This window comes from Lynx canadensis, chromosome C1 (genome assembly GCF_007474595.2).
Source record: "Lynx canadensis isolate LIC74 chromosome C1, mLynCan4.pri.v2, whole genome shotgun sequence".
NCBI lineage: Eukaryota > Metazoa > Chordata > Mammalia > Carnivora > Felidae > Lynx > Lynx canadensis.
Genome location: NC_044310.1, coordinates 85,856,299 through 85,869,101, shown reverse-complemented (window position 1 = coordinate 85,869,101; position 12,803 = coordinate 85,856,299). Strand labels below are relative to the sequence as shown.

General features: G+C 37.5%; 1 protein-coding gene across 1 annotated transcript in view; it reads right to left on the bottom strand.

Moving 5' to 3' along the window:
• SLC30A7 (solute carrier family 30 member 7) overlaps positions 1 to 12,803 on the bottom strand; it is an 85,825-nt gene that overhangs the window by 12,402 nt on the left and 60,620 nt on the right. The window contains exons 9-10 of the mRNA XM_030328295.1: positions 7,699 to 7,789; positions 1,231 to 1,380 (exon numbers count right to left, since the gene is read on the bottom strand). Of these exons, the coding sequence (XP_030184155.1) occupies positions 1,231 to 1,380; positions 7,699 to 7,789 (241 nt within the window). The remainder of the gene's footprint in view (positions 1 to 1,230; positions 1,381 to 7,698; positions 7,790 to 12,803) is intronic.

Here is a 12,803-nt window from a genome sequence, read left to right as displayed (position 1 = left end):
GAATCTTTTCACTTTTGCTGAACCATTTGAAAATCAGACATCCTGATCCTTTGCCGCTAAATCCTTCAGCATGTATCTGCTCAGAATGGGAACTTTCTTTGATAACCACAATATCATTATCACACCCAAGAAATCTAACACCTACACAATTATTATGAACTATTATGCAGTCCATATTCGAATTTCCCAATCACCCAATAATTTCCTCTGTGCCTGTTTTTTTATTTCCAATCCAAGATTCAACCAAGGATTATGCATTGCATTTAATTGTGAAGTCTCTAATCTAGCATAATCCCCTAGTGGTTATTTTCCCCCTTTCTTGACACTGACAGTTGGTAACAATGCAGGCTAACAGTCTTGTAGAAGTTTCTACAAGCTGGGATTGTCTGATTGTTTGCTAGTGATTAGATTCACGTTAACCATCTCTGGCAAGAATACCACACAGGTGGTGTTATATGCTTCTCACTGCTTCACACCAGGAGGCATGTGCCAGTTTTAAAGCACACAGTTTCAAGGCATGGAAACAGTTCCTCACTAGATCTATGTGCTAGATAATTTTGGCAGCAGTGTCAACATCTAGATTATTTTGCCAAACGTTTCCAGCAAACTGGAATGAGAGAAGAATTTCTATTTTCTCACTCTCTCCTTAGATGTTCTTATTCTCCCAATAGATAAGAGAAGAACACAGTAATCACTCCTCCAATGGTTATTGGTCACATGACTATGTCAACCCACGATGGCTTAAGCATTAATGTAATGAAATAATTTGGTTGCAGGCATGCATTGACTAATTTATGAACCCAAACACAACAGCATATTAAGCTTTTACATCAACACAGAACTATGGCTTTGCTATCATACAAAACTGCTAACACAGTCTACTTTTAGCTAAAGCCACTGACAAGGCATTATTCTTATTCCAAATGCTATTTTAGTTCCTGGCTTTAAAAAGCATTTAATATGCCTTGTAAGGAGTATACAATAAAGGAGGATCTACTTTTTCTTAAAAGAATTCAAATTAGTGCAATAATGAGTAAATAGGAATATCTTCCTTAAGAGTATTAACTAAAATTAGAATCCCAAATTTGACAGTATGAGTGAAAAAAGTACCTTTATACTTTCCTCATAGGATAGGATAGATATAAGTATTTACTCTGTTAAATAGTAAATATTTTTTAAGCTAGTAGATAAATTCAAAGATCCTTAAGAAGTTAATAAAAGAAGTCATACCTGAGTAAAAATGTTATGTGTTTGGCTTAAAATCCACCTGGCATCAGCATCAGGTGCTACTACTAATTTCAAGGTCCCAACGTAAACATCAGAACATAAGGTCCAGAAGTGCTGTTCTTGTAAACTGTAAACTCCTTGTAACTGCTGCACCTGAAATATAAAGGACAGATATTAGCATCGTAATCAAGCACAAGGGCCCCCTTATTTTATTATGTATGTTATTTTATTATTATTATATGCAACAGTTCAGGAAACTCTTACTTAAATTATTAACCATAATATTATCATATTATTACGTGGCATTTCAGTAAACATGGATTCTATTCTCTGGTTCAAAAACGGGGTTGGAGAGGGGTGCTTGGGTGGCTCAGTTGTTAAAGGTCCGACTTTGGCTCAGGTCATGATTTCACAGTTTGTGGGTTCAAACCCCACGTCGGGCTCTGTGTTGACAGCTCAGAGCCCGGAGCCTGCTTTGGATTCTGTGTCTCCCTCTGTCTCTATCCCTTCCCTGCTCACACTCTGTCTCTGTCTCTCTCAATAATAAATAAACATTAAAAATAATGTAAAAAGGGGCTGGAGATATTTGAATTAACTAGCAAATACCTATTGGGTACTCATTATGTGCTGTGGCAGGTGTTTGGGAAATATGAATGAAGCCCTATCAAAATATGTAGGGTATAGTTAACAGAGCACCTAGATGGAAATTTACATTTTCAAATACATTGATTAGAGAACACAAATGAGCTAAGAAACTAGAACAACAAAGTGAACTCCACGAAATTGGAAGGAAGGAAATAAAGGACAGAAATTAATGAACCAGAGATTTAGAAACTGTTAGAATTCACAGTATCAAAAAAGTAGCTCTTTGAAAGATTAGTGAAGTAGAGAAGTCAGTATTTCTTAAAGGGGGCATATTTTGGACAGGACAGTTCTTCACTGTGCCAGAAACTACAAGACCTTTGCATCCCCAAGCCCCCAAGGAGCTAAATGCCAACACAAACCCTTCTCTGAATCATGTGATAACAAAAAAGAGAGAGAAGTCGCTAAGTTTTTCCAATGGCTCCTTAAGGTTGTCCTTAAGCTGACAACCATTGGGAAGACAACTTCTGATGGAGGTTTAAAAAAAAAAAGAATGAAAAGGGAAACCAACTACACACAACAGATTTAAAAGTTGAATCCAAACACTTCTCACCATCTCCACTGCTATCAGCCTAGCTGAAGACAGCATTATCTCAAGTCTGGATTATATCTCAAGTATATCTCAATTATATATCTCCAGTATATATCAAGTATTATTATCTCCAGTATAATTATAATAATAATAAAATATTTTAATAACTGCTCTATTTCTATTCTTGCACCTCTTCCATCTATTCTCATCACAGTAGCCCGAGTGCGATCCTGTTAGTTTGGGTCAGATGCTGCCACTTGCCTGTTCAAAATCCTCCAAGGACTTCCCATCTTACACTGAACAAAAACCAATGTTTTCACGATGACTTCCACGGACCCGTGTCACATGGCCCCCCCTTTACCTGACCACCTCACCTCCTATTGCGCTGGCCTTGCTCCTTCTTCCCCAGCTAAACCAGCGTCCTCACCACTGGCTGAAAAGTCTGGCACACTCCCGCCTCCGGGTATTTGCTGTTCCCTCTGCCTGCAGTGTACCTCCCTTCCTGATTTCTACTCGCTCGACTATGTGTGGGTTTTTAGGCAAATGTCATCTCAGTAAGTTACTGTAACTCTGTGCTCTGGGTCTTCTGTTACTTTATCTAAAATAATGTTTTCACTTTCATGTTTCTCTGCTTTTTTTTTTCCTTTTTTTTTTTTTTCCTTTTTAGAGCATATTGTCACATATTGCATTACTCCTTTATATTATTTATAATTTTTATTGCCTGTCTCTCCAGCAGAACTTAAGCTCAATAAGAGCAGGGATGTATTTTTGTTTTTTTATGTTTTGTATCCTTAGCACCTAAAAACAATTCCTGCCCCAAGTAAGTTGCTCAGTAAATTGTGTGTGTGTCTATGTGTGTGTATTATATATACATAAACACACACAAAATAAAAACATGATTTTGAAAACCTAAACAAAATGGATACGTTTTTGGAAATACAGAAAATGCTGTAATATGAGAAAAAAGTAAATGTGGGAAAGGACCATTAAAAATTGAATATGTAGGGGTTAATACACAAAATACAAAAATAACTCATACAACTCAATAGCAAAAAACCAAACTCTCTGATTAAAAAATGGACAGGGGTGCCTGAGTGGCTCAATCAGTTAAGCATCCGGCTTTGGCTCTGGTCATGATCTTGCAGTTCGTGAGTTCAAGCCCCATGTTGGACTCTGTGCTGACAGCTCAGAGCCTGAAGCCTGCTTCGGATTCTGTGTCTCCCTCTCTCTCTGCCCCTTCCCCACTCACGCTCTGTCTCTCCCTCAAAAATAAATAAATGTTAAAAAAAAAATGGACAGAGGATTAGAATAGACATTTTTCCAGAGAAGACATACAGATGACCAACAGATAGGTAAAAAGGAGTTCAACTCATTAATCACTAGGGAAATGCAAATCAAAACCACAATGAATTACCACCTTACACCTGTTAGAATGCCTATTAGCAAAAAGACAAGATCCTTTTCAATTCTGAGATTCTCTGATTTTTAAGTAATCCATTTGGGATGTTAATTAAGAAAAAGTGGAACTTAGATCTATCAAAAACATTCATTTTTATCAGAATTTGATGAACGTAGGCATTATTTTCTATAAACTCCAAGACAGTTGGTAGGAAATATGAGACACTACCCACCATGCCCTTTTTAAAAACTGCTTTTACTGGGAAAAGAGGTCAAGGTGGACTTTTTCTTCCTCTTTCAGGACTCTGATGATGTAGTGGCTAGAACCTGATTATCACCCTACATTTTTTCTAAATGGCATCCTCAGGGGATATACTGTGAGTGAAATAACCAACTGAACAGATTTCTTCTACCTCTAAGAAAGCAAGTACTCTTGTAGTAAGACTAAGGAATGATTCCTAGACAAACTGACTTTAACTCTCCTCACATTAAAAAATACGGGGAAACTGTAGTTACAGATGAAAATCTGTGTTGCTTTTCCTACTCTGATGGTGTGGTAGAACAGAAAGGGCATGAGCTTTGGAGTCAGATGGATAAGGAGTAGAATGCTGGTTCAGCCACTAGCATTTGTGACCTTGGATGAGTTAAATTCTCTGAGCCTCAATTTTACCTATGCAAAGGACGATAAAACTTACCCTGTATAAATATGGTGAAGACCAGAAACAATATATGTAAAATACTTAGTACAGGAACCAGCTTTATATTAAACATTCAATAAATTGCTCCCTTCTCTTCCATAATTATGATGACTATCCTACCTTACAATCATAACCACAAATGTCAAAATGGGCAACACTTCACTTTCCCTCCTTCAAAAAAAACCCCCTTTTACACCTTCTTCTTTTTTCCTCTGGCTTTCTAAGCTTTTTTGTTTGATTACACTGCCTTATAAATCATAAAGAAAATAAAAGTACATAGAAAATCCCTTATCCTATACCACCAAATCCACCAGTTGACCCTCATCTATGTCAGCACATTTTTTTTTTAAGTTTATTTATTTATTTTGAGAAAGAGAAAGACAACATATGAGCAGGGGAGGGGCAGAGAGAGAGAATCCCAAGCAGGCCCCACACTGCCAGGGCAGAGCCCGACACGGGGCTTGAACCCAGGAACCATGAGATCATGACCTGAGCCAAAGTCAATGCTTAACTGACTGAACCCTATGTCAGCACTTTCTGCACCCCCCCCTCCAGGGATACAGTACCCCTGGCTTCCTTCTACACTGAATTCTCCCATAGGGCTTTCAGTTCTATCCTTTTTCTTCTTAAGAACTTCATTCTTTCAATAATCATCTTTACTACCATACCATCGATTTCTTCCTCTAGGATGGCCCATTCCTATCAATAACAAACATGCTCCTGAACTACGCTGTGTAATACAGAAATAACTACACACATATGCCTGTTTAGCTACATGAGAATTAAAATACATTAACAAAGTCAGTTGTGCTAGCCATACTTCAAGTGCTCAATAGCCACATGCTGTTTCTGATCTCTGTACTGGATGGTGCAGATTATACAATATTTCCATTACTGGGGAAAGTTCTATGGGACAGCACTGTTCTAAAATATCTTATTTTAAAAACTGATACTGCCTGATACTACATCCATACCAGGCTGTCACCTCATTTCTTTGCTCCTTTTAACAGCAGCACTTTTTTTTTTTTACTTTTTTAATTTTTTTTATTATTCTTTTTAAATTTTTATTTAGTTTATTTTTTTAATTTACATCCAAGTTAGTTAGCATATAGTGCAACAATGATTTCAGGAGTAGATTCCCTAGTGCCCCTTACCCATTTAGCCCATCCCCCCTCCCACACCCCCTCCAGTAACCCTCAGTTTGTTCTCCATATTTATGAGTCTCTTCTGTTTTGTCCCCCTCTCTGTTTTTATATTATTTTTGTTTCCCTTCCCTTATGTTCATCTGTTTTGTCTCTTAAAGTCCTCATATGAGTGAAGTCATATGATTTTTGTCTTTCTCTAATTTCACTTAGCATAATACCCTCCAGTTCCATCCATGCAGCTGTAAATGGCAAGATTTCATTCTTTTTGATTGCTGAGTAATACTCCATTGTATATATATACACCACCTCTTCTTTATCCATTCATCCATCGATGGACATTTGGGCTCTTTCCATACTTTGGCTATTGTTGATAGTGCTGCTACAAACATTGGGTTTTATAGCAACACTTCTTAAATAGTCTTAGCTACTATCCCTAATTTCCCCAATTCATTTTCTCCTTAATCTACTCAAATCATGCTCTCCTCCCCAAACTCCTCTGAAACTGGTCTTATCAAGGTCATTAGCGATGTTCATGATGCCAGTCAATGGTAACTTCTCTGTTCCTATCCTGCTTGCCCCTCAGAAAGATTCAGGGCAGTTGATTACTGCTTCCTTCTTCAGTTCTGAGAGACTACACTCTTCTGGTTTTCCATTTCCCTTACTAACCACTCCTTTTCCTGGCTTTCTACCGCCTGTGCTGTAAATCTGGAGGTGAGAGTAAGGGTAAAAAGAAGAGAGCTTAATTCTCCCAAGGTAATCTCATATAATCCTAATATTTTAAATATTCATATATTGATGTCTCAAAACTCTTTCTAGTCCTACCTAATCTGTCCCTGAACACCAGATCTGCATATCCAACCACTGCATTTATATTTCCCCTATACCAATAGTAGGTGTTTCAATTCTAACATATGCAGAATAGAACTCTTGATTTCGGGGATTTTCCATCCTCAAACCTACATCAATACAACCTTAATCTTAACAAATGGTATCAGCATCTACCTAGCTGAGAGGCAATACTTTTTCTCCTCTCCACTAATATATAATCCATCTCCGAAAATATATCCCAAATATGTCCTTACCTCCATCTTCACTGCTACCTCTTTAGTCCTAGCCACTATTTCTCCCCACATAGATAACAACAGCCTCATCACTGGCTTTCTTTCTTTCGTTCTCTCTAGAATTTGTTCTCCAGTAGCAAGCAGAATAATCTTTTAAAAACATAAGTTTTAGGACACTGTACCTGCCTAAAAATTTTCTAATGCTTCCCACTGGATTAAAATTAAATCTAAACTTCTTGGTAAGACCAAAATCTCTGTATGATCTGGCCCCTACCGTTCTCTGCAGCCTTTCCAGCCACTCATGCCTTTGTTGATTACACTCCAGCCACAGTAGCCTTTTCTTCTGTTCCTCACAACTCAAAATTAGTTCCAGCCACAGAACTTCTGCGCTAAGCATAAACTGTTCCTTTGCCTGAAACCCTCTCCTCCACGATTTTCATAAGGCTGGCTCCTTCATGTCATCAAGGTTTCGATTTCCTTGAATATAATTTCCTTAGTGAATCTAAGGTAACCATCCATGTCTACCACATCACTTTGTTTTATTTCTATTATAGTAACGTCATGGATATTTTCTTACGTCTCAAGGTATTTAGTGCCTGTTTTTCCCCACTAGACCGTACACTCTTCGAGAACAGAGACACTGTCTGTCTTGCTTACTCTTATATCCTTAGTACCTTATTAGAATACCCGGCACAAAGTAGGAGCTCGAAAGATACAGGTTGAATAAATGCTTATATCATCTGCTATTCATACCTATATTTTAAAAGAACTGCTCAAATTCTAAACAGGGACAAGTTCTACCACATTTTCCTTAGTAAAGTTCAGTATTTTCCAATGATTTTATTCTGGTTTGTGTAAATAGCATTCATGGTCAGCATTCAATCTTGAAGAAATACTAAATTATATACATATGCTACCCATATTTGTAAAAGTTAAAAACCCTAACAGCTTGGAAACAACATAAAATTTAATGGCCTGGAAGCTCTGAAACTTACCCTCTGATAGCACTGAGGCAGAGTATTTTCCAACACTGGAGGGGTTCTCTGCATTAATATGCCAACAGATTCTCTTAAAAGAGGAATAACGCTAAAGAAAAGGAAGAAAACATTTATTAAATCCATTCTGACAATCCCATTCTGCAAGAAAGTAATAATATACCTCCCTATACTAGAACATAGTAAGATTTATCAGAATAATATGAAGAAGAAAGAATCTAGTCATTGTTCTAAATTTGTCCTGTGATCGGTAAGTTATTATTAAAAATAAAAGAGCTAGATAAAATGCACTAACATACAAAACACTGAACTATACTACTGAATAGTATTGAAGCATCAAAAATCTAAACATAGGAGTCATTCAACTGCTATTTAAAGCATTATTTCAATTGACCAGAATCTTCCAATGTAATCTATAAAATATACAATGGCCAACTCGTCCTTATTGTTTATCAAATATTACATGTATGTATCTGAATAGTATTGTAAGGAAAAATACAAAAAAATTAATATGGTATATTAGTCCGTTCATCCAATATTTTTACAGCCCAATTACATATCAATTATATATCTTTCGTTACCAGCTATATATCTTTCATTATTTAAAAAATAGAAGGGAGGGGTGCCTGGGTGGCTCAGTTAAGCGTCTGACTCTGGCTCAGGTCATGATCTCACAGTTCGTGAGTTCGAGCCCTGCGTTGGGCTCTGTGTGACAGCTCGGAGCCTGGAGCCTGCTTCAGATCCCATGTCTCCCTCTCTGTTCCTCCCTTGCTCACACAATGTCTCTTTCTCAAAAAAAAAAAAAAAAAATAATAATAATAAATATAGATTTAAAAAATTTAAATAAAATAAAATAAAAAGTAGAGAAGCCTCGATATAACCACAGATCTAGTGCATCAGCACCTTTAGTGACAGGGTCTGAATGTCTGTGTGTATTGCTGCAGCCAGTCCTCCACCAGTATTTGGAAATCACTACTTTAAGCTCTTTGGATGGTTAAATGTCCACAAAACAACTAACAGTACAATGATGAGGGTGACTCTACTGCAGTAGTTCTCTTAACTATCTAGACATCAAATTCACCTTAGAGTCTTATTTGTTTTCATTTCTGACAGATTAAATCAGAATCTTTGAAGGGAAGTCAAGGCATCTGTTCTCATTTGCTTACTATTTTTAAAAGTTTTTATTTATTTATCTTGAGGGGGGGAGAGAGAGAGAGACAGCACAAAGAGGGGAGGGGCAGAGAGAGGAGAGAGGAGAATCCCAAGTAGGCTCCATGCTGTCAGTGCAGAGCTCGATACGGAGCTCAAACTCACAAACTGTGAGATCATGAGCTGAGTCGATACCAAGAGGTGGACACTCAACCAACTGAGCCACCCAGGTATTCCACGGCATATGTTTTTAAAAAGCTCTCCACATGATTCCAGTGGGTCAGGGTGGCCAGGCACAGCTCTACTGCTTGAAGCAGACTGAGAGGAGGTCAGAAAAAGCTTCACTGCACTAATAACTTAAGCCAGTGCTCTCTTTTAAATGTGGACAATCTCAAAATTTCCAAAGTAAAATCCCTTCTAGTTACAGCTGTAGGAGACAGAGACAAAAGAAACATATATTTCAAGATAGGCAGAAGTTGAAATGTACCTTAAATATTAGTGATATTTCTTTTTTTTTTTAAGTTTTGTTTTTATTTAAGTAATCTCTACATCTGATGTGGTGCTTGAATTCACAACTCCAAAATCAAGAGTCATGTACTCCTCTGACTGAGCCAGCCAGGCACCCCCCAAAATTAGTGATGTTTCTGACAGGTGGAAAGGAAGAGGAGACATTCAAAGAACAAAGACAATGAGAACAGAGAGGATGCTTGTCTTCCTCACAATTCCCAAGGAGGCCTAGTAAAGTGCTGGTTCCAAAGTCAGCCCACAATAAATACTTGTTGGTTAAATCAATGATAGATAAGCAAATATTAGATGTTTTAGAATCTAGATTAAAGATAGGAAATGGGCAGAAGGAAGCAGTTATGAGACTGTTCCCACAAGTTAAATGCACAGTGATAAGTACTTGGATAATGAAAGTAAGATAGGAACAGAGATAACTAGGAAAATTAAACAGATATGGAGAGAAATAACTGGTGTCTAACTGGATGTAGTGAAGAAACAGTGAAGTGACACCAAGGACAAGTCCAAAAGACAAAAAGCATGGAGGGAATGGCAGTATGAAGATGAAAATTCAGTGTAGACAGGAGGTTAAGTCACATTCAAGTGAAAATATTCTTTAGTCAGATTAAGAGCTAAGTACGAATAATTAGATGCCACCTTTAATTCCTTCTTCTCCCTTTAAACCCCCATGCTCTAAATCACTAAGTTCTCAAGATTTAACATCCTAAATCTCTCTTGCCTCCATCCTTGTCATTCTACTACACTTGTCTACAATAATCTCTACATCTTCACTTGGATTATTATAATAGCCTCCTAGCGGGCCATTTTTGCCTCTAGTCTTACTTCAAGTCCATTGTGATAAGCAGCTTCAAAGATGGATCCCAATGGCCCATGCCTCCCTACTTTTCATGTTCTTGTGCAATCCCCTACTCTTGAGTGTGGGCTGGACCTAGTGACTTGAATACAGCACAGCAAAAGTGGGACATGGCACTTCTAAAATCAGGTTAAAAGACTCTGGCTTCCATCTTGTTCACCCTGCTCTCTTACGCTCTCACTTTGCTCACAGCTGTCATGTTGTGACCTGTTCTAAGGAAAAGCCCAAGTGACAAGCAACTGAGGGATGCCTCCTTGGAGGAACTGAGACCCTCAGTCCAATAGTCCAAAAGAAACTCAGTACTTTCAACAACCACTTCAGTGAGCTTAGAAGTGGATTCTCCCCCAAATGAACCTTAGAATGACTGTAGCCCTGGCTGACACCTTGACTGCCATCTTGTGAGTGACTCTGAGCCAAGGATCCTCACTGACTATGACCAGGTTCCTGAACCCAAACTATAAGATAATGCCCATTATTTTAGCTACTAGGTTTTTTTTATTTGTTATGCATTCTTAGATAACTAATATAACCATTCTTTTTAAAACTATTAGACTAATCTATCTAAAATCAGTATCTGACCCTATTATCCCTTCCCCATTAAAAAAAAAAATCCCTTAAAAGCTCCCCACTGCCTAGGGAATTAAATGTAAGCTCTTCAACATGGTATATTTTTGGATCTGCCCTGCCTAGCTTCACATCCTATCAATCCTTGCTTCACATTTTAAGCCCTCAAACCAAACATACTTGCACTTTACTTTTAGCTGTTTCTTCTTTTCATGTTTACTCATGCTGTCACTTCTGCCTAGAATGTCCCTAAACTGCCTTGTAGTCTGGCTTCTATTCCTTCTCTAAAATCTCAAGTGTCACCCCTTCTAGGGTATATTTCCTGATCCCAAACTGTTCTTCTCTCAACTGTACGAAATGTCCTTTCTGTGCTCCTTAAAAAAAAAAAAAAAAAAAAAAAAAAAAAATCTGCGCTACCTATGGCAACGTTAGAGCAACTAGAAGTGGGGTTAAGGATTTTTACAGCAAAAGAATACTGGTTATTCCTTCATGTAACCTGAAGAGCAGTGTCTGTTTCTATCTACTGTGTTGTTATTATTATACAGGTGAGGATGCCCTGGGTTTATAAAAAAGGCAAAGAAAAACATGTTGGTAGACTCACAGGCTACAATTCAACCATTATAACATTTTTCTTTCCCCTCTCCATCATTTCTCAAGAAAAAGAAAGGACCAGTCACAGAATATTTTTACAAACTAACTTACAATTTTTATGTTTTCCTACTTTCCTTACTGTACTTTTCAGAAAGTGAGGCACAAAAATGGTTCTGCTATAATGAAAGTTTGAGAAAAAAGAGGTTTTTTTTTTTCTATGTACCTCTTAGAACCACACAGAAAAATTTAGCTATTTTGATCATTTCTTCTTCAATCTTTATCCCAAGGAACTGCTAATAATGCCTAAAGATATCTGAGGTAGAAAATGGACTCATGATACTTGGGTTCTAATTCTGCCATTAAATAACTCTGGACAAATTGTATAGCCTTCCAGAGCAGCAATTTTCTCATCTGTAAAATGAGGAAGCGGATTAAATATCTAGGCAATTCCTTCCATCCTCATTTTTCATTCCATAAGGAAAAAAATGGTCAAACTACAAGGAATACTAGTGCAAGAATATATTTGGAAATGAAAGAAAATGTTACATATATATATGTATACGTATATATACATCTGTATATACGTATATCAAGCATCACAACATGAGGAGAGATCTACTTGGCAAACTGCTTTACTCCTGCAAATGAATTTTATTAAGCAATCAATATGAATAAGCAACTATTGAACTATTTGGTATCATATTTCCTAGAACTAGATGGAATCTTACTCTAGATTTGGAAATGATGGTCTAGAACACCAAAGGAACTTGCTGAAGGACACAGCTAGTGAGTAGGAGAGCTAGAATAAAAAGACCAAGACTTTGGACTCCAAATTCAATTTTGAAAAGTTCAAGTCAACATTTATTATATGCCTACTATGAGCCAAGCATGTGCTAGGCACTGGAAATAAAACGATAAATAATACACAATAGCTACTTTAATGGAATCCACAACTTTTGAAAAAGCCTATAGAGAGGTCACTGGAAATCAGGCAACACACACTCATTCAGGGCCCAGCATTTGGAAGAAGGTACATACATATGAATGGAAAACAACTAGAGACGATGTCTGTATCCATTTTCATTTCCCATGAAATTTTGGCGAACAGCTTTCTTTATTAATGTGTTGGTAACTTACTTTTAAATATCCCTTTTAAAATAGAGAAAAATGGGCAAAAATAGAAAATACAGACCTTACTGTAGCAGAAGGCAAACACTATGAGCAATGATATTATTAAACAGCAGATGTGAAACATCTTTTTGCAAATGACTTTTAAAATATAATGTTTTAGGGGGCGCCTGGGTGGCTCAGTCGGTTAAGGGTCCGACTTCGGCTCAGGTCATGATCTCACAGTTTGTGGGTTCGAGCCCCGTGTCAGGCTCTGTGCTGACAGCTCAGAGCCTGGAGCCTGCTTCAGATTCTGTGT